This window comes from Capronia epimyces (assembly GCF_000585565.1).
Source record: "Capronia epimyces CBS 606.96 chromosome Unknown aczIQ-supercont1.1, whole genome shotgun sequence".
In the NCBI taxonomy this organism is placed as follows: Eukaryota; Fungi; Ascomycota; class Eurotiomycetes; order Chaetothyriales; family Herpotrichiellaceae; genus Capronia; species Capronia epimyces.
In genome coordinates this window covers 149151-166570 of record NW_006912904.1, presented here as the reverse complement: position 1 = coordinate 166570, position 17420 = coordinate 149151, and the positions used below count along the sequence as shown (strand labels likewise).

At 52.4% G+C, this 17420-nt stretch overlaps 8 protein-coding genes across 8 annotated transcripts; 4 read left to right on the top strand and 4 right to left on the bottom strand.

Moving 5' to 3' along the window:
* Window positions 1–1820: 1820 nt before the first annotated feature.
* On the bottom strand, window positions 1821–2255 carry A1O3_00066 (uncharacterized protein; the record flags this gene model as incomplete). The annotated part of the gene is made up of 1 exon (XM_007730218.1): window positions 1821–2255. The coding sequence occupies one exon, from the start codon at window positions 2253–2255 to the stop codon at window positions 1821–1823; it is 435 nt and encodes a 144-aa protein (XP_007728408.1).
* A 910-nt stretch (window positions 2256–3165) lies between these two features.
* Window positions 3166–3768, top strand: A1O3_00065 (uncharacterized protein; the record flags this gene model as incomplete). The annotated part of the gene is made up of 2 exons (XM_007730217.1): window positions 3166–3305; window positions 3405–3768. The coding sequence occupies 2 exons, from the start codon at window positions 3166–3168 to the stop codon at window positions 3766–3768; spliced, it is 504 nt and encodes a 167-aa protein (XP_007728407.1).
* A 1791-nt stretch (window positions 3769–5559) lies between these two features.
* Window positions 5560–6218, top strand: A1O3_00064 (uncharacterized protein; the record flags this gene model as incomplete). The annotated part of the gene is made up of 2 exons (XM_007730216.1): window positions 5560–5643; window positions 5832–6218. 2 exons carry the CDS (start codon window positions 5560–5562, stop codon window positions 6216–6218), a joined length of 471 nt encoding a protein of 156 aa, XP_007728406.1.
* A 221-nt stretch (window positions 6219–6439) lies between these two features.
* A1O3_00063 (uncharacterized protein) lies at window positions 6440–8215 on the bottom strand (the record flags this gene model as incomplete). The annotated part of the gene is made up of 2 exons (XM_007730215.1): window positions 6440–8083; window positions 8138–8215. The coding sequence occupies 2 exons, from the start codon at window positions 8213–8215 to the stop codon at window positions 6440–6442; spliced, it is 1722 nt and encodes a 573-aa protein (XP_007728405.1).
* Window positions 8216–11138: 2923 nt separating this feature from the next.
* Window positions 11139–11648, bottom strand: A1O3_00062 (uncharacterized protein; the record flags this gene model as incomplete). Its single annotated transcript, XM_007730214.1, has 2 exons — window positions 11139–11412; window positions 11512–11648. The coding sequence occupies 2 exons, from the start codon at window positions 11646–11648 to the stop codon at window positions 11139–11141; spliced, it is 411 nt and encodes a 136-aa protein (XP_007728404.1).
* An 809-nt stretch (window positions 11649–12457) lies between these two features.
* Window positions 12458–13067, bottom strand: A1O3_00061 (uncharacterized protein; the record flags this gene model as incomplete). The annotated part of the gene is made up of 2 exons (XM_007730213.1): window positions 12458–12821; window positions 12874–13067. 2 exons carry the CDS (start codon window positions 13065–13067, stop codon window positions 12458–12460), a joined length of 558 nt encoding a protein of 185 aa, XP_007728403.1.
* Window positions 13068–14537: 1470 nt separating this feature from the next.
* A1O3_00060 (uncharacterized protein) lies at window positions 14538–15205 on the top strand (the record flags this gene model as incomplete). Its single annotated transcript, XM_007730212.1, has 4 exons — window positions 14538–14578; window positions 14653–14901; window positions 14964–15015; window positions 15062–15205. The coding sequence occupies 4 exons, from the start codon at window positions 14538–14540 to the stop codon at window positions 15203–15205; spliced, it is 486 nt and encodes a 161-aa protein (XP_007728402.1).
* Window positions 15206–16112: 907 nt separating this feature from the next.
* A1O3_00059 (cytochrome c oxidase subunit 4) lies at window positions 16113–16958 on the top strand (the record flags this gene model as incomplete). Its single annotated transcript, XM_007730211.1, has 3 exons — window positions 16113–16434; window positions 16559–16752; window positions 16845–16958. 3 exons carry the CDS (start codon window positions 16113–16115, stop codon window positions 16956–16958), a joined length of 630 nt encoding a protein of 209 aa, XP_007728401.1.
* Between the last annotated feature and the right edge of the window lie 462 nt (window positions 16959–17420).

Below are 17420 nucleotides of genomic sequence, written 5' to 3'. Positions count from 1 at the left end.
TGGTGATTTAGACTTGATAACACGGCAACAGGCCTAAGCAAGGGGGAAAGCACGAGTTGCCTAGCAGGGGAGGCCAGGATGAGCCGACGAGGCGTCAAGCAGGGGGGTACTCGTACCGTGGCTCGTCTCTGAACGTGGCTGCGGACACCTATCAGCCTGCCTGTGTAACCGTATCGCGTATAGCAGTCAGGCGAGGTGAGCAACCCTTCCCCCTTCCGTCTTCAGGCACGACTGACAAGGGTCCACCAGCCTGCCTGCAGTACTCCGTACTAGTACTACCAGCCACGGGATGGGATGAGACTCGTGCACATCGAGACATTGTTTGCTATGCTATGCTATGCTATGCTGAATGCAGCCGGGTGATTCCGATAAGACCTTCGAAGTACGGATACCATGGACGGTAAGGAAAGATCAGGTCCACGATGCAGTCCCAATAGAAATCCACGCTGGCCAAATACCAAATACGCGGGTGTGGATTTTCCATCTATCATTTTCCACACACGCTGGAGCTGGAGCGGGAGCTGGACTGCCACCGGGCAAGATGGAGATGCAGGAGACTTGACCTTCTTGGTCGTCTCCCAGTCGTCACACAAGTGTCTGTCTGTCAACGGCAAAGGGCCGGATCTGGGCTGGGCACGCATATTGAAGGGCATGTACCTGGTAGGTAAGTAATCAAACCAATTTCAACCCGTGGCTATCCAGTCAAAGCACAACCGTCGGTTGGATGTCGGATCAAGTAGCTCCAGCCACAATCACAACACAACCAGGGGGATATTGCCATTGCAATTGCTGAGGGCAACTCTGTTCTGGGGACAAGGGCGATGCTGTGGATGATGGATGCTGTACGGGCAGGCCAGCTGAATTTTAGAGACAGCAAGCAGCCAGCCCCGGCCTCTAGACACCCATATCCACACCACCTTGCGAGCATTTCTCTGCGTCTGCGTCTGCATCTGCATCTGAATCTGTAGCTGTCAGCATGGCCAGTCACAGTCACACTCACGTAGCGTCTGTAAGGATCTCACCGGCTTTCCCAACAGTCTAGAGATCTGTACGCAAAGCCCCAGGCATTGGTAGACGTGCTCCACCTGCGAGAGGGCAGGCTGTCCATCCTACATAGTAACCGAGCGACAAGCAGATTTCCGTCATGACAGATGCACTGACGCTGTTCAGTATAGCCACCCGCATATTTCATAGAGTGACAAGACAATTCGTCCCTGATCTCACCTTCACACACGCCGCCTCCTTGTTTTTGTCCTTTCTTCCCACAACGAGGAGTCAAACAGCCAGGACGCCCCTGTTGCTCACATTTTTTACGGGCCCAGCCGTTCATCGCTGGCGGAAACCTTCTCAACACTGCATTACAAGCAAACATCTACGCGGCTGCCGCCCGCACTATCTCGTTGCAAGACTTCGATGGCCATATAGATGACAAGAAGGATGTTGAATATGATTACTCGCCGCCGATATCACATCACAAACAAACATCGAGCTGGCTGCAACGGACAACGACGATGATTCCAAGACGGCCGCCTCAGCAAGCAGCAATGTAGATCAAGAAGCATGGAGATCATCAAGACTAGATTGGCATTGGGAAAGAGTCAAAACGACAACACGGAGGTCTTTTTGTGTCCTGTCTGATACTGGAAGCTGTCTAGCAGAGAGACATCCCTTGAAGTTACACCTCCCGAGAAGAGCCCGCCATTGCAGTCTCGTTTCTGTATCGTCATCGTCATCGTCATCATCAAGACATAGCAAGCAAAATGTCCGCATCTGATATCCAAGACCAACGCCCTTGTGGGAATTTCATAATACCAAGCCACTCATGGCGCCTGACTAGCCTGCTCGACTCCAGGCCTCGCATACATCTCGCCTGGATCTGCAACTGCAACGGTATGATGAGCCTGCAGCTGGGCTCGAGGGTGGACACATCTGGCCACCCCAGACCCGATGGCAGCCTGTCTCTTCCTCGGACTGCCGTTGGGTCGGTTTCGTTGCAAAGCACCGGAATTGACGACTTTGATGTCGATGTTATACCGCTTGCGGATGGCGGTGAACTTGGGCGGGATGGTCGACAGGCTCATACCCAGCTGCTTGGCCACCTTCTCGGCGTCGACCTTCACACGCCATTTAGCGAGGTACTGGTATTGATCCTCTGGTGAGTTGGGCTTGTAACTGACCTGGATAGGACCAATCGAGCTCTGAATGGCTGCAATGAGGACTAAAATGTCCGAGTCTTTCACCTGACTCTGAGCCATGTCTATCTAGTGCTGCTGTGGGCTGGCTGGAACAAATGTCCTTTATGATTGATGAGTGGATTGTAAGGAGCAGGAAATCAAACGGGTGGCGAGGATGGATTGGAGTTGGAGAACAGAATCAAGTCGCTGGAGGCAGTGACTTCGACGGCTTTTTATAGCTCCCAGAACGCAGTCAGCTGCGGTGCCAGAGGTTCTCGAGATGCAAGTAGCGGACGGTACCAGAGGGCCACAGCCGACTCTGTTCGAGGGCGTTTCGCTCAAGACGGTCATTTACAGCACCATACACATGCGACCGAGCCCACCCTGGACTTCTGGACTAGGTGGTTGAGACGCACCATGCCACATCGAGGCCTCCTTCACCGCCAGTTCTCACATTAGTAGACTTTGATCAGGCCGCTCTCCGGAACTAGGGTAGACAGATAGCCCCTGACCCTCCGGGTTTGCTGGCGAGGCCATGTGCGCCAGCCAAAGCCACGGGCCGTCTGGCCTTTGTCTACAAATACCTGCTCTGACCAACCTTCGAGACAGTCGACATCCGCCATAGCGACATCCTCCTCGAATTCTCTAGTTCAGACACTCTGCCCCAGCCCCCCTTCCCTTCTTCCCTTAGCGACTGCGTCATGCCCAGCCCGTGGAATGCCGCGACGGAGCGACAACTGCTCCTGTGCATGATCGATCCCAAAGCTACTCCTCCGTGGCAGCAGGTCGCTCAACTGATGGGTCCACCCTTTAGCACTGAAGCATGCCGGTACGTCTCTGGTTGAAAGCTACATCTACTCCAATCATCAGGTTATAATGGTGCTGGTCTCCCTCGGTCCTCTGACTTGATTTCCACCCATCTCCATCTCCTTTGCTCCAGCTTTGAAAGTCGATTGCCTTTATTTCTCCTCCCACGTACCTACTTGCCACGATGCCATACCAGTGGACTGCAGAGCGGGAACGCCGCATGCTTCTGTTAGCCATCTCCCGCACAAACCTGAGGCCCTCGGCCGACACCTGGGAGGCGGTTGCCGCCCTTCTTGGTGAAGGACTGAGCGCGTCAGCAGTGAGGTTTGCATCACCGTTCTTCTTTTGCCCCCACTGTTCTGAGTTGGCCAACATTGCCCATTGACCATTGACCATTGTCAGACCCTGCTGACTCTTAGACAGCCAGAAGTACTACAAGCTTCGAAACGAGTCGATGAAGCTACTCCAGGGCCAGGAAGGCTCGGCCCCAAGGACGCCGACCAAGCGCAAGGCTTCGCCGGATGAAGAGGAGAAGAAGACTCCTCCCTCGAAGCGGGCGAGGAAGCCCAAACGTGAGCCCCTGGACGGTGTGCCCTTGTCGGAAGTCAGCAGCAGCCCCGGCGAAGTCAAGACCGAGGATGCTGCGATCAATGCCAACGTCGACGTCGATCCCTTTTCCAGTTACCAGGCACCATTCATGCCCACGGATTACTTCATGCCCGTGAACAGTCAGTTCAAAGTCGAGAGCGGCATGGCAAGCAGCAGCAACAACAACTACTTGGGCTGAAAGGGCACGGGAGTCGAGGAAACGCAAATGGGACGGGAAACTAGAGAGAAAAGTGAGGCAAAGTGACAGGAGGGGGATGCTTGCTAGTCCGAAGCAGCGTGTGAGAAGGGTGTCAATCGACGGGATTGTCGGAGGAAATGATAGGCTGACTGGCATGTGATTGGCTTTTGGTGGCGCAGCGATGGCATGCAAGCGGGGAAGGGAGTAGGATGGCGCTGCACCTGCACGACGCCACCGAATTCATTTTTCACTCTTGCACGGCGGGCATCCCAGCCTCCTGAATTAAAATAATGGGAAGGGCAGGGCAGGGAACAAAGCGTGTATAAACATGTCTGCCTGGCTTTGTATATGCGACACTTGTCGTCCATTTATGCTGTGTTTTAGCGCCTTGGCCTGCCTTAGCGTGCAAATCACGTCGTTCCATTGGCTGCCGTGCCACGCAAAGTGGAGGCGTGCTTTTTGGCAGCAGCCCTAACGCATCTTTTTTCGGTGTCGACTGCAGTGCAGTGCAGGGCAGGCATTCAATGCTGTTTGGAAATCCCGGCGCTGGCAGCGGCAGCGGCAGCGGTGTCAGTTGCCCTGGTCGTCTTTTTTCCTGCCGTTTTCTGCCTTCCATTGGTGGCAGATAGCAGGCGGCACATTAGTGCCACTGTTGGTTCTCAGGTTTGGGCGGGAATTACTCTGAACGGCATGGTCTGCATCTGGACAGTCAGTGTGTCTTGCCAGTGTGTCTAAGACTGTGTCTTGTGCCTTGCTCCTTGCATCGCGCCTGCGTCTGTCCTGTTCCTGTCTCTGTCCCAGTCTCAAGTGGGTAGTCGTAGTGTCCCAACACTCTCACCCAGTTCTACCCTACCCTACTCTATACCTGGTGTCTCTAGCCCAAGTCAGTTTATTGGGCCTCCTGCCACTCTCAGCTCCGGATCCCATGGTCCTGGACAAGGACAGGGTTGTGTCATGGTTCGAACAGGGCGCGGCCATGCGTCTGCCTGACTACCTGACCGCGCACCGGGGAACCTATTCCCTCAGCCGTACACGTACGGCTACATAGCTATGCACGGTGTACATCCTCCTAGTCGTGTAGTCTAGCGTAATGGAAATCCTATGCTTTGTGACTACAGCAGGCGGATGTCTGGTCCCGCTCTGATAGCGCTGTATTTTGTCTACACCGACTTGAGGTTCCGATGGACGAGCATTCTGCTTCCAGGATGACGGGCCACACACACTCTCTCTCTCACACATGCATATACCCTGCAGGACAATGAGTCACTATCCTGTCCCTTCCCTTCAGAGTTTGCCGTAGTTGTGGTTGAAGTTCCCAGCCTCCTTGTTTTCTGGCCCAGGAGACCATCGATCCTGGTGGTCCACTGGCATGGATACGCAGACGCAATGCCCTGGTTGGGCTCGGCTAGGTTGAGTTGTATCAGTCGTTGCAGGGGTGGCCGTAGAGGTGTATACCGTGAGTAGAGCAGTCCGTACTGTGCTTTTCATCACGCGGTGCGCATGGCATTGCGATGCAAAGACAAAGCGAGCTGAGTTGGGCCGGACGTAAACGTACCCCTCGTCTCGATTAGTCGCCCTGTTCGTTATGTTTTGGCTTCTCCGATTCCTCTCGCTTTAGAGGCGACTTTAAACTTCTGTCAGTTTCGTTCTTCTTTCCTCTCAGCTCCACCACAACCCACAACGACTTGTGCAACCCAGCCATCATTCAAGTTGATCCTCTCGAGACACTCCATCCCTCCACTCTGATGAACAAGAGACCATTGTCTTGAAACAATGGCTCCCACCACTAAGATGGACCCGGCGGACAGAGCCAAGCTTGTCAAGGATGCTGAATTCCTTTTCGAACTCTTGCGCGAATCACCCGGCCCGATCGTGGTAAGTAACCACCCAACCAAGCAATCGAGCCATCCAGCCCCTTCCTAGTACCTACTGTAGTAGGCCCCACACTCTGCTTCGCTCCTCTCAATGCTGGCTCGACGGGCCCATCACGGCCTGACGTTGGTCCCCTTACCTGACTTTTGTGTTGCTGTTTCCGGCCCGACTGACTCTCTTGCGTGGTGCAGATCTGTATTGCTCCGTACGCCGAGAAGGAAAATATGAAGCCAAACACCATCGTAAAACGACTGGCTGAAATCAAGAAGCGTAACAACTTGAACATCGTCACCACCACCCAGATCCCTGAGGGTTCCAAACTGACTCTGGGCGCCAATAATGATGCCGGCCAAGCTAAAGTGAATGCCAAGCGGGACCGTGTCGTCAAGGACGGCAAGGCCAAGGCAGGAGGTGCAAAGGCAAGAAGTGCTGAGGCAGAAGACGTTGAGCACGAGCCAGTCATTCGCAAGAAGGCGAGGAAATTCGACTCGGAGGACGACGAAGAAGCCTATGACATGCCTGGTAGGAAGGCTAAGAAACTCAAGACTGAAGCGGACCTGATCAACGAGAGAGAGTGATCAGCCAGCTCCTCTAGCACTCTGGACTTCGGGTGAGAACGTAACAATGAGCTGGAAATCGAGCCATTCAATTGAATGGTGCAATCAGACGACCCTGAAGCAAGGCCCGGAGAGACAGGGAGCTTAGCTTGTCAACCGCATTCTTCAAGAGCTTCCAACATGACCTGCTGAATTCGCGGCCGAGGCTGCTTGCTGCAAGCTCACCGCACGTAGCGGTCTAGTCAATCCAAAACTATGAAAAAAACTTCTTCTCCTGTATCCTTTGCCCTTTCAGCCTTCACTCTTCCTTGCTGCCGTCGTCGTTTGATGTTGGTCTCAACCGCTCCGTCGGTGTGGTTGGCCTCAGGCGCAACAGGCCCTGGTTCCAGGGACTGTAAGGGCGATCTTGGAGCGCCGTCTGACATACGCCTAGCCTCAGCACTGCTCTCACTGCCACCAGCCCCGGCATCTGCTTTCACCACCGCCACTGCTTCTTTCTGTACATAGCTCATCAGCCGTATCATCACCTCCGTCGAGCGCATGATTTCGGAAATCTCAGTAGCCGAGAAAAGGGGGGCCGTCCCAGCATTTGACCCCGGATTTTGCCCGGTCATCGAGTTGGATGGGGTGATTGATCCGATCTCTGTTCGTGCTGTTGTTGGTCTTGTGTGGAGAGAGTCCGCACGCGCCTCTTCAGACGGTGGACACGGGCCTGGCTGGGAATATTGCTGCGGAGTTTGATCCGAGAATGAAGACGATAGCGATGCAGCGCGCCCTTTGCCCTTGTCGACTCTTTGATCTAGAGTCTCGGGCTGGAAGGCCGGTGTTGCAGTTCTGGCTTGCGTTGGCTCGGGCTGACACACAAGGGTGGTTGGTTGACTGAATACTTCAATCGTATCACAAAGCGTATCGCAGTGGTTTGGGCTTTGTTCCGGGTGTATAGGCCGAGAAGGCTCACCCCCGTTCTCTTGTATGATGCCCTGTGAAGGCCCGCCGTTCGCGCTGATCACAACACCCCTGTCCTCGCCGCACAGTCTCGGCGGCTGAGGAGGCACAGGAGTGGACAGATGTGGCCCAATTCTCGAGACGGAAGTGACTTGTGCAAGCTTCTCCCGACCTTTAGACAACTTCAATGAGTTCTGGAGGTTTCGCCGGTGCTCCCTGCTTAACAGTTCATGGCGGTCCAGGTCCTCTTGACTGGGAAGTTGGCTCAGACAGAGAGCACAGCGGAACTGGCCTTGATTGGTAACATAGCCAAAGGAGTCTGGTATTGGAGTGCTATGGTCGCTAGGTCGAACGGATAGGTGTTGTAATTTCTCTGCTGTGTCATTCAAGGCCGAGAAGGGTCTTTTCTTGCTTCCTGTTTCCTTCTCTTGCGCAGTGTGGTCCTCTTGTTCATTTGGTGTAAAGTATGAACTAGGGCCTGGGTTTGAGGATGGACATGGACAACTCGATGGGCCTGCAGAGGCTTCGTGTGGACTTGCAACTCGGTCCTCGTTACCGCCGCCGTTGGGGAGTGCGTTGACGGGTGTCCTCTCTGGGACTACAGCATGGAGCAATCCGTCCTGTACGGCAGATGGCACAGGGGATGTTGCGACGACTCGAGGTCGTTTTGCGGGTGCCCGAAGAGAATGATTGAAATGCGCCTCGGCTTCTCGCTCAGTCAAGATGCTGATGTCCTCGTCGTCAAAGTACAGAAATGGCGGTCGTGCTTGCCGCCCATCTCGTCTCTGAGGCGCTCTTCGACCCGAGCCGCGGTGGTGAGGCTCTTTGGCCATGAGCTGTTCAGCCGCCCGCGAGACCTCTTTGCTGAAGAAGGACTTGATTGCGTCGTATGTAGCATCTGGTCCAAAATACTGCGCAATTGAGACGTATCGGCCTTTGAACTACAGCTCCGTCAGCGTACTCGTTGTCGCCTAAAGCGATGCAATGTTTCCTACAGCTTCTTCACCCAACTCAGCGTATACGGCTGCGAGCAGTCGGAAGACTGTGTCTCTCAGCCTCCAGTTGATGGCCATCCTACAGTTAGGAGTACTTCTCGCTGTATAGTTGGATCGAACACTCTGGATGTCCTTGAGTTACGGTGAGTATGTTGGGGGAAGGGAAGGAGGAATTTCGTCAGGGTAAAGCTAGAGGCGAACAGCAGCGTGGCTCCAGGTAGGCCGTTCTGTGAAATCGAGGGGTCCTTTTCAGGTATGTGGGAGGACTTGGGAGTGAATCTGCCGTAGCTTGGTGTGACCAGTCATCCTGGCTCGCCTAGGAACGGCCCAGCTCCTTTTGGAAGGACAATCGACCATCAACTACGCCAGAAAAACAGTCAGAGAGGGGGCCCATGGCACGGGTGGACACACTCGCACAACAAGACTGCAGGGATCGGAGGTCAGCCTAAGGCCCCCCTCATCCTCCATGGGAGACTGCAGCAAGGGGGCTAACAGTCTCAGAGAGAAGGACAGGAGGGGTGGCTGCGGGCAGTGTATGGACAGCAGGAGGTACATTAGTGTTGAAGCGAGTGGAAAAGGTGGAAGGCGAGGCTGCAGCTCCACCCCTTCAAGTTGGCTGCGGTCGAGAGAAGTTGGAAGTGTCAAGTGTCGGGTGTCCGTGTATTGTGTATTATTGTCTGTATTTGTCATTACAAGCAATGCCGTACGAGCTGGCCCCAGCCGCACATCCTGTATTGCAGATTGGACAGAACTTGGACAGGATTCTGGGCTACCACCAGATAGCCGAGAAGGTCTCTCTTCTTTCTCAATTTGAAGGAGATGGTGCTGGTTCGGGCTATTTCCGGGCCACCAGGACTTAGGCACTGCCCACGCAATCATCAGACAGGCCTCCAACGGCTATCCTCAGGGAACGAACGACCAACAGCAAAGGTTGTACATGTTGCCATCTGCTCTCTGTTCGTGTGCAGGATGGCGTCCCCAGTAGGATGGTCCGCACCAGGCCGAAGCCAACGACTCTCGCACCGCCTCACCATTGCCGGATAACACCGTTGGGAGGCCGTCTAAAGGGAAACCAAATTGACAAGATTAGTCACTTATGCCGTCTGCTTTCGTCCTGGTCGAAGGCCAGAGGTATAGCCCCAATGAGGTGTGTAGCAAGCACCCAGTGGAAAGGTCTGTTGTTGCACACCGAAGAAAGTGCATCTTGGAGGAGCATTTCCCAAGACATTTTGAATTCTTCCAGAATGTTTGGTGACAGGAATGATGAATGATCCCGTATCGACTTGCCCAGAGCACCCCAGGCCATTACAGCAATCATGATGGTATTGGGCTTCGTCGGGCCCGCACCCCCTTGTGTCGGGGTGGCGACCGTGACTAGAGTTGTGTGTGGGAAGCAAAACTCACCGGCCAAAAAGGTATTTGAGGGAGGTGGTCTTGACAAAAGACACGGAAAAGATGATAGCTTCCAACGACACAAAAGAACAGAAAGGAAAGAGAGAAGAAAGAAAGGGGAAAAAAAGAAAAAAAGAAAAAAAGAAAAAAAAGTAATAAGAATGGGACTTGTTCAGAACAGTGCTAAAGTTGCTGCATCGACCACAAGAATGGACACCAAATGTGGACCACAAATGTCGGTGAGTCTCAGCGCATGTTTCCTTTTCGATCATCATATCCAAGTCAAGATAACGCACTGGGCCATCAGGCCCGTATTCTGGCAGGTTATGGCCCTGCTCGCCTTATTTGTTAAGAAAACGTGGACCTTGGCACTATGTCTTTGCATTAACCTGTTCCCGCGGCGATAGAAACAACAAACGGACATTGTCGGCAGAGATACTCACCGGTCGCATGCCGGGCGGGCAGAAATGTTTCTAGGCCTGAGCGGCTCTGATCTTATGTTACGACGTGCTCAAAGAATCCCTTGTTGTCTACCTAGGTATGATCCAAGGGGGCGGTTAGGGAGAGCCTTGACCCAATTTCAAGGCGATGGCAGATGCTAGCCGAGTGGACAAAGAACTATATGACTACCAGGTAGTATTGGTAGACAACTGACAACAGAGAAACCACCGGGACTTCGAGAGCAGGCTCTCTTCGACCCTGCTACTCTTGCAGTGGCTTCTCCAAGTCTATCAAGATAGCCTGTCCAAGCTACGCAACAATGGGATGGTTGATTGGTCCCGTGAACAGCACTATATGTACGAGTCCGTGACCAGAGGAATGACGCATCTACTGAAGGCATCAACGATACACACAGATGGCCGAGGACAGCATCAGTGACTACAGCGGAGCTCGATCAACTCGAAGCAAGGGATTGCTCGAACAAAAAGACTCGAAGCGAATCGAACAGGAGCCAAAAACAAAGGGGACTCAGATTGAGGAGAGATGGTAACATATAAGCAGCATGACTCTGTGGACCTATACGGATTTGCGCTACCAGCAGTAAGTTTGGGTCATCCATCTAGGTATTGTCGAATATATGGTAGTTCGTTGGCGGTGATAATCTAGAACTTCAACGTACATGTCTTATAGTCCACCACCACATTTGCCTTTGCGGTCCTGAGACGCGCTCGATTTGTTAGTACTGTCGATCAGACTACCACGAGGTGATTGGGAGGTTTCCATGCAAGAGACAATGAAAAATGGGATGCCCGGTATGCAAGCTGAATCAGCCTAACTCGAGCCGGAAAGAAGAATGATCGTGAGCTTTCTACGCTGTTAATTGAGTCCAGCTACGTAGTATTAGAGCTCCTGAAAACCATGATGATGCCTGTCATCTCGAAGAGAGTCTGATGAATCATGGTCATCATCTGCATGACGTGGGCAGAATTTCTCTCTCAACGTCCCTGTGGACATGCAAAGTCAGTCGCCCCCCTCCAGCACAAGTTTCCATCATCTCTAGCCTGAGCCAGTAGCATTATGAATGATGACATGGATTTCTAGATATATGGGATTAGTCCAAGATTTGACTCCATCCATGGATATACTCACTGTGACAACGAGCCCCAGTTCACATAGCAGCAAGCTCATCCTCATCATCCGAGACCTGGACTTTCTCTTCAGGTGCTTCTTCTTCTTTGACGGCGAACTTGGGAGCTGCAGTCTTCTTGATTTTCTTGGTAGGTGTGTCCTCCTCATCGTGAGACTGGGGTTTCTTGCGCTTGGTGGCGGTACTCTCAGATCCACTGGCTTTGCGGGCGCTCCCCTTGGAAGTCTTTGGAGTGGAGGTATCATTGTCACCTAGAAGCTTCTCTGATTCTCGCTTGAGCTTGTAAAATTTCTGGCTACACCATCCAAGGATTAGTAGATGTTCCGACACTATAAAACAAATAGGATAAGTTGAAATGGGCGATCCAAATGTTCGTAGGGAGAGGTATTGCTACCTGCAAGCACTGGCATTGAGACCACTTCCAAGTTTCTCGGCAACGGCAGGCCAGATCGCAGCGGGAGGTCCTGACATCTCGCCGATGGCGAACAGGAGTAGGTTCCGTTCGGTTTCGGAGTCCCACTTGAAAGGCATGATGGCAAAAGGAAGGGATGATTTAAGATGGTGGGGGCATTGGTATAAAGCTGTGAGATGCGGAGCGGTTGAACGAGTAGGTGTGACAGGAAGGAAGATGTGATCACGATACTTGAAAAGAAAAGGAAGTTGGATGGTCAAGGGGAAAGTGAGGCGAAACCAACTGCATGTGCTCCCGCCAAGAAAAATATAAATGGCAAAATGACGGGAGCTTCAACGTGGGCATAAATAAAAGGAAATATTAGGGGCGCTCACCGGCATTGATCAGTTCGGCAGCCCATCTTCACGGCGGCGGCCTCGAAAACTTCACGGCCGACGGTGATGTTTAGATCCAGAACCAACAACAGTAGAGTGATGTCTTCGTGTTCGGTCCAAGGCATTGTGAGAGATAGACGAGGCGTTCAAGAGGGATGACAGGGGCTTAAGGGTTGGTTCAAAAGGTTTGAAAGGTTGATGCGATGGGAAGTAAGAGAAAGATAGAAAAGAACAGTAAAAGACCGGAAAGCGAGACGAGACGAAGCTACTCACCGACAGGCATTTCAACTCAATCCATTTCCGAGCTTCACAGCGGCTTCCTCGAATTTGGCTCGAGGGACAGTATCAGGGGCCTCCATGAGACTATAGAGAAGAAGCTTTTCAAGCTGATCGTTCCAATTGCTCGATGCCATATCGGTGTTCAGGAGAGATGATGTTCAATGGCACAGTGTTTTGAGATGAATGCAGTAGAAGATCTGAGCAAATGGCTGCAGAAAGAAGTCTGGCTGGAAAGATCTCAAGAACTTGAAGCTGATGCCACAACATCCCCTCTGCTAGTTGCCATTAAGCCGTCTGCGTTTCCGGTTGATCTCGATGTTCTTGGCATCAAAGATGCTTCTTGTCTCCGCCCCCATATCGGTGCCACGATACCATTTCGCCAATTGTCTCTGGGTCAAGCTTTTGCCGTTTAGTTCGACGGTAACTCGATCGTTGGGAAGACGCTTTGGTTTGACCGCACTGAGAATGTTTGCGTCTTCATCACCCGCAGTTTCGGAACTGAACCGGGAACCAGACTCAGTCCCAGCACCGTCGTCGTCTAGCTCTTCTCGTCGAGATGCAGTCTGGCCAGTTGCCGGCTGACACTCGAGCTCTCTTCGGGCATCCCTTAATTCCTTCCTAAAGTTCTTCCATCGCGTACTGGTCTAGTGAGCAGCTGCACATATATCAAGCCAATCTATGAGTGACTCACTATACCTGTGACGTGGTTAACCTGAGCCCTCTCCCAATTTTCGCCTTTTGTGGTCTGCTCAGGCAGATCTTATCAACGGCGGGTATGCAGTGAGCAAGAAATGCCATCGAAATCTTCCCTTTAGCCCGTTCCTTGTCCAGTTCTGCTTGAAGAGTTTTGTTTCGATCGTATAAATCAATCTCATCAGGAGACATTCTTCGTTGTTGAGTTTGCTTATGGCTAGTCACTAAATTGGAGCTCTGCTGGGGATGAAGGCACAATAGCGAGGACGGCGGCAGTGGACAAGGACAGACAGACGGTCAGCGGTGATATTACAGAAGTCAGTCTCCCAATTTGAGGCAAACCCAAATTTTGACGCATATGGCCACCGCGTCACAACACGCTCCGGCACGCGTCAGGGTAGACGTGCTTACCCCTGTAATTAGATGCGTCTGAAGAGCCCTGACCGGACTAAACAGCCACAAGAGCTAGGGAGTGAGAACCCTAGCTGTACAACCCTGAACATAGGCCACCAATTGGTGGAATCGAACGGAGTCCTTGATGATCTGAGCCCCAGGCAGCCAACTTCTCAACTGAGGCAATCAAATCGATGTCACCATTTTGGATCAGGATGGAATGATCAAGTCAGAGCACCAGGTGGTACCATGCAGCGTCCCGCATTCGATATGGCACGGTGGAAGAGGCTGCGACACCAGATTTCGGGGCAGACAGTAAGCGGTGCGCTTCAGCCTGCGTGCCACAGAAACAAACTCCACCACGGCTAACCGACCTAGTGACGGCTGCCTGGAATGGCGGCTGCTCAGGCAGCAAGAGAAGCACAGGGGCACTGTCGCAGAGGATCAAAGGAGCACAAAGAGAATTCGAAGATGGGGGCAGTCAGTACTCGTACCTTGGGCAAAGGCATTGAGGGGAAAGCAATTCGATGATCGATGATCCATGTAATCTGTACGGAGTACACCGGATGGAGTATCTGTATGCTGGAGCCTAGGAGTAAAATATAGTGATAGGGAGTACTCCGTACAGCCTGAGGTACAGAAATCGGTAGTATTGGTATATAGGCACCTAATAGGTACAGGTAGGTACTTCTAGGTACCTACATATCTTATACGAGCTAGTCGTACTTGTAGGCTCCTAGGGCATTGGCGCTGACGAAGACATTTCACGTCGTCCGTCCACCGGCCAACGGCGGCGGATCAGGCTGGCAATCAAGCCACCCTCGTGTCATATTTGCCTGCGATTCCAGACCTGGACCCCCACCATGCTTTCTGCTACATTACTTCCACAGTACCACCGTTGCTCCCGCATACCCTCTACACAGTCTAACCTGTGTAATCATCCTCTCCCACCATTCTACTACACTTATTGTGCAGCCTATCGACACCCGGATTTTCTTCATCCAGCACCTGATAATCGTACGTCGTCGCCGTGAGAACTAGGTACGTGGATCCTCTGTGCTGTGAAGGCCTCCCCGCCGATTCAACGGATGCACAGCAATCCAGCCAGATTCATATCTTCCCTCATCCTCTTTTCGCACATTTCTCTTCAGCAACAGTATTGTCCTTATAAGCTGACGAGCCCGCCAGCTCCAACTCGAATCGCACCGCAGCCTAGATCATCGGATCCTCAACCCCTCAGCCATGGTGAGTCTTTTCATGCCAATCTAAATGCCCGTCCGAGCTAACAACTTCGCGCAGCCTGTTTCCGGGTATGTTTTGCGCTTCCTCTCAAGGGTCGTGTCCCCTTGCGCCGTCCTCACTGCTAATACCTCCAACCCTGCAGACTTTCCGTCAACCCGGAGTGCGTCTCTACCTTCAATGAGCTGAAACTCGGCCGCGGCGGTCCGAAATACATTATCTACAAGATCTCCGATGACCAGAAAGAAATTGTGGTAGATGAGATCGGCAAAGAACCTGACTACGACGCATTCAGAGAAAAGCTCATCTCGAAAAAGGAGAAGAGTGGCAAAGACAGGCCTTCATATGCCATCTACGATGTAGAGTTCGAACTTGAGGGCGGTGAAGGCAAGAGGTGCGTGCAAATGGGAGATACTGGCCAAAGGCGTTGGTGCTTGCGCTTACACAGAGTTCCAGGTCCAAGATTGCGTTCATCACCTACATCAACCAAGACAACACAGGTGTCAAGGTATGTCGTATCATAGTTATGGACAAACCGGAGCTAATGGCCAAAGTCGCGCATGGTTTATGCTAGCTCCCGCGAGACCTTGAAGAATTCACTTAACGGCATCGCCATGAACTGGCAGGCGAACGACCCGGGCGAGTTGGAATGGGCCGACCTACTCAAGGAGGCAAGCAAAGGCAAAGGCACAATCTAGAGTTGGAAATTGGTTCAGTTGGACAACACTGCACAATGCCGCAGTCAGCTACCAAGTCAGAGGCAGCCAGCGATCTTTGCTGTATTCGAGCGAACTGGCGTTTTCCTTGACAAGAAGAGCATACGGTTGTGGTTCTACGCCATTGGAGAGACCGGATATAGGATGCTGCAATGAGAATGGAGGCCGCAGCAGGCACAATCCGAGATAGATGGACTTGAGCAAAACAAAGCACCTTTTCAACCCACAACGCTAGCTGTGCACAAGGTTCGCCCATTTTGTTGATTGACAGGCTTTCCTGGCGCGGGAAATACCGCTTAATAGGTGGTTTCGCTAAGTAAATAGGTGAACATTCTACTGCCCGACTCGTATCCTTGTCCGGAGATAGAAGTTTTGCGCGGCCTCATAGTCAGTGTTATCTCGGAGGAGAGATGTACCATGCTGATACGTCCTCTCGTCTTTTCGTTGTTCTCTTCTCCCATTCAATTCGTAGCGGCGATTTCATCCACCCGTAAAAGATCAAATGCGATCAGATTGCTTCCCATGTTCATCAGGTTGGTCGCGAATGCGACGCCAGGTTTAACAGGCCGGGGCAATTGGGGGCCAATGCCGGCCAGTGCACTGGGTGAGATCAGGTCCAGGCACGGGCTCTGATAGGAGTGGTGTGACGGCAACTGGCAGCTGGGGCGTGCAAGTTAGGTAAGGTAATTTTGCCCAATGCCAAGACTTGAAGCTCCTGGTCAGTCGTCAACTTCGAGAAACAACGACCTTCAAGCAATCAACCCCCCTCGATCAAGCTCAACCTACATTCGAGAAATTGCGAAAGTGGCCCCGGAGCTCCAGGCTTCGACAGGTTAATTGATCACCTCTTCTTGCATGTATTGAGCCGCCTTTCGTGCACTCCGGCAACATGCTTCTCCGCTCCCTTCCCGGTGCTGCTCGTGCCTCAACAGGTACCTCGAAAGCATGCACGCGAATTGCCTCCTGCTCGACTCGAAACTTCCAATCCTCGGCACGGTCTTTGGCTCCGATTTTTGCTGCCGCTCAACAGCCTCCCATGACCAGCCATTCGCAAAGCCGAACCGCTCACGCCATCTCCAACCCTACACTTGCCGGGATCGAGAAGAGATGGGAAGGATTGCCCCCACAGGAACAGGCTGAGCTGTGGATGCAGCTGAGAGATCGTATGAAGGTTGATTGGCATGAATTAACTTTGCAAGAAAAGAAAGCCGGTACGACACATTCTGCTCCTTCAACGCGCCTGCTAGGGACACTGTTCTTCTGAGACTCTGATCCACGAGTTGCCGGGCAATAAGCTGTGTGATGCAAGTGACCGTATTTACTGACGCGTTATAGCATGGTGGATTGCATTTGGACCTCATGGCCCTCGCGCAGAGACGCCACCGGGCGAATGGACAAAAGTTTGGCTATACACCGCAGCTGGTGTCGGAATATCCGCAGTCCTTTTCCTCCTCCTTCAAACAAGTGCCAGACCGCCACCACGCACCATGACTAAAGAGTGGCAGGAAGCGACCAACGAATATCTCAAGGTAAGCCGGACCTGTCCAACAATGTCCACACCTGTGACAGCTCGTTGGTATATTTTTCTTGGGAGCCCTGATGCTGATAATCCCATGAACAGTCCGAGAAGAGCAACCCCATCTACGGTATCAGCAGTGAAGGATATCAAGGAAAGGGCCACGTTCAGAGCAAGTCGGCCAAGGCTCAGGGCATCAAGCTGGAGCCGGATGAGTAAACAGGGGTCGTCACGGTCCCCAAATGTACAGTCCAGGTCTCCTTGTTCTATCACTAGTATCGCGAGAAAGCAGAATTCTCAGGTTTGTGAATACAAGATCATATCACAGTCTGCTTTGATTTGAACAGGCGCCAGGGGTTCTTCAAATTTGTACATAGATGCCCGCAGATAGTAGTCGAACCCGGTGGCGCCGGTTATCCTCCCAATCGGCATTTTACAATTGTGACAATGCATCTCAACGGTGCCTGAGCCCGCTCATATGGAAAAGCTGCACCACGGGCATAAGTGGCAGTCCTAGAAACCAGCTGGGTTGACATTGGATCGACCATCGGGTAGTCGTGAGGCGGATGCTCCGTGTAGATGCAATCATTGAATGAGCTTTTCTGGACTATGCCATTTTAGGTATAGCTGTTTTCTTGCTCGGAACGAACAGCTTCATCCTCGAGCAACCTACTTCTTCTT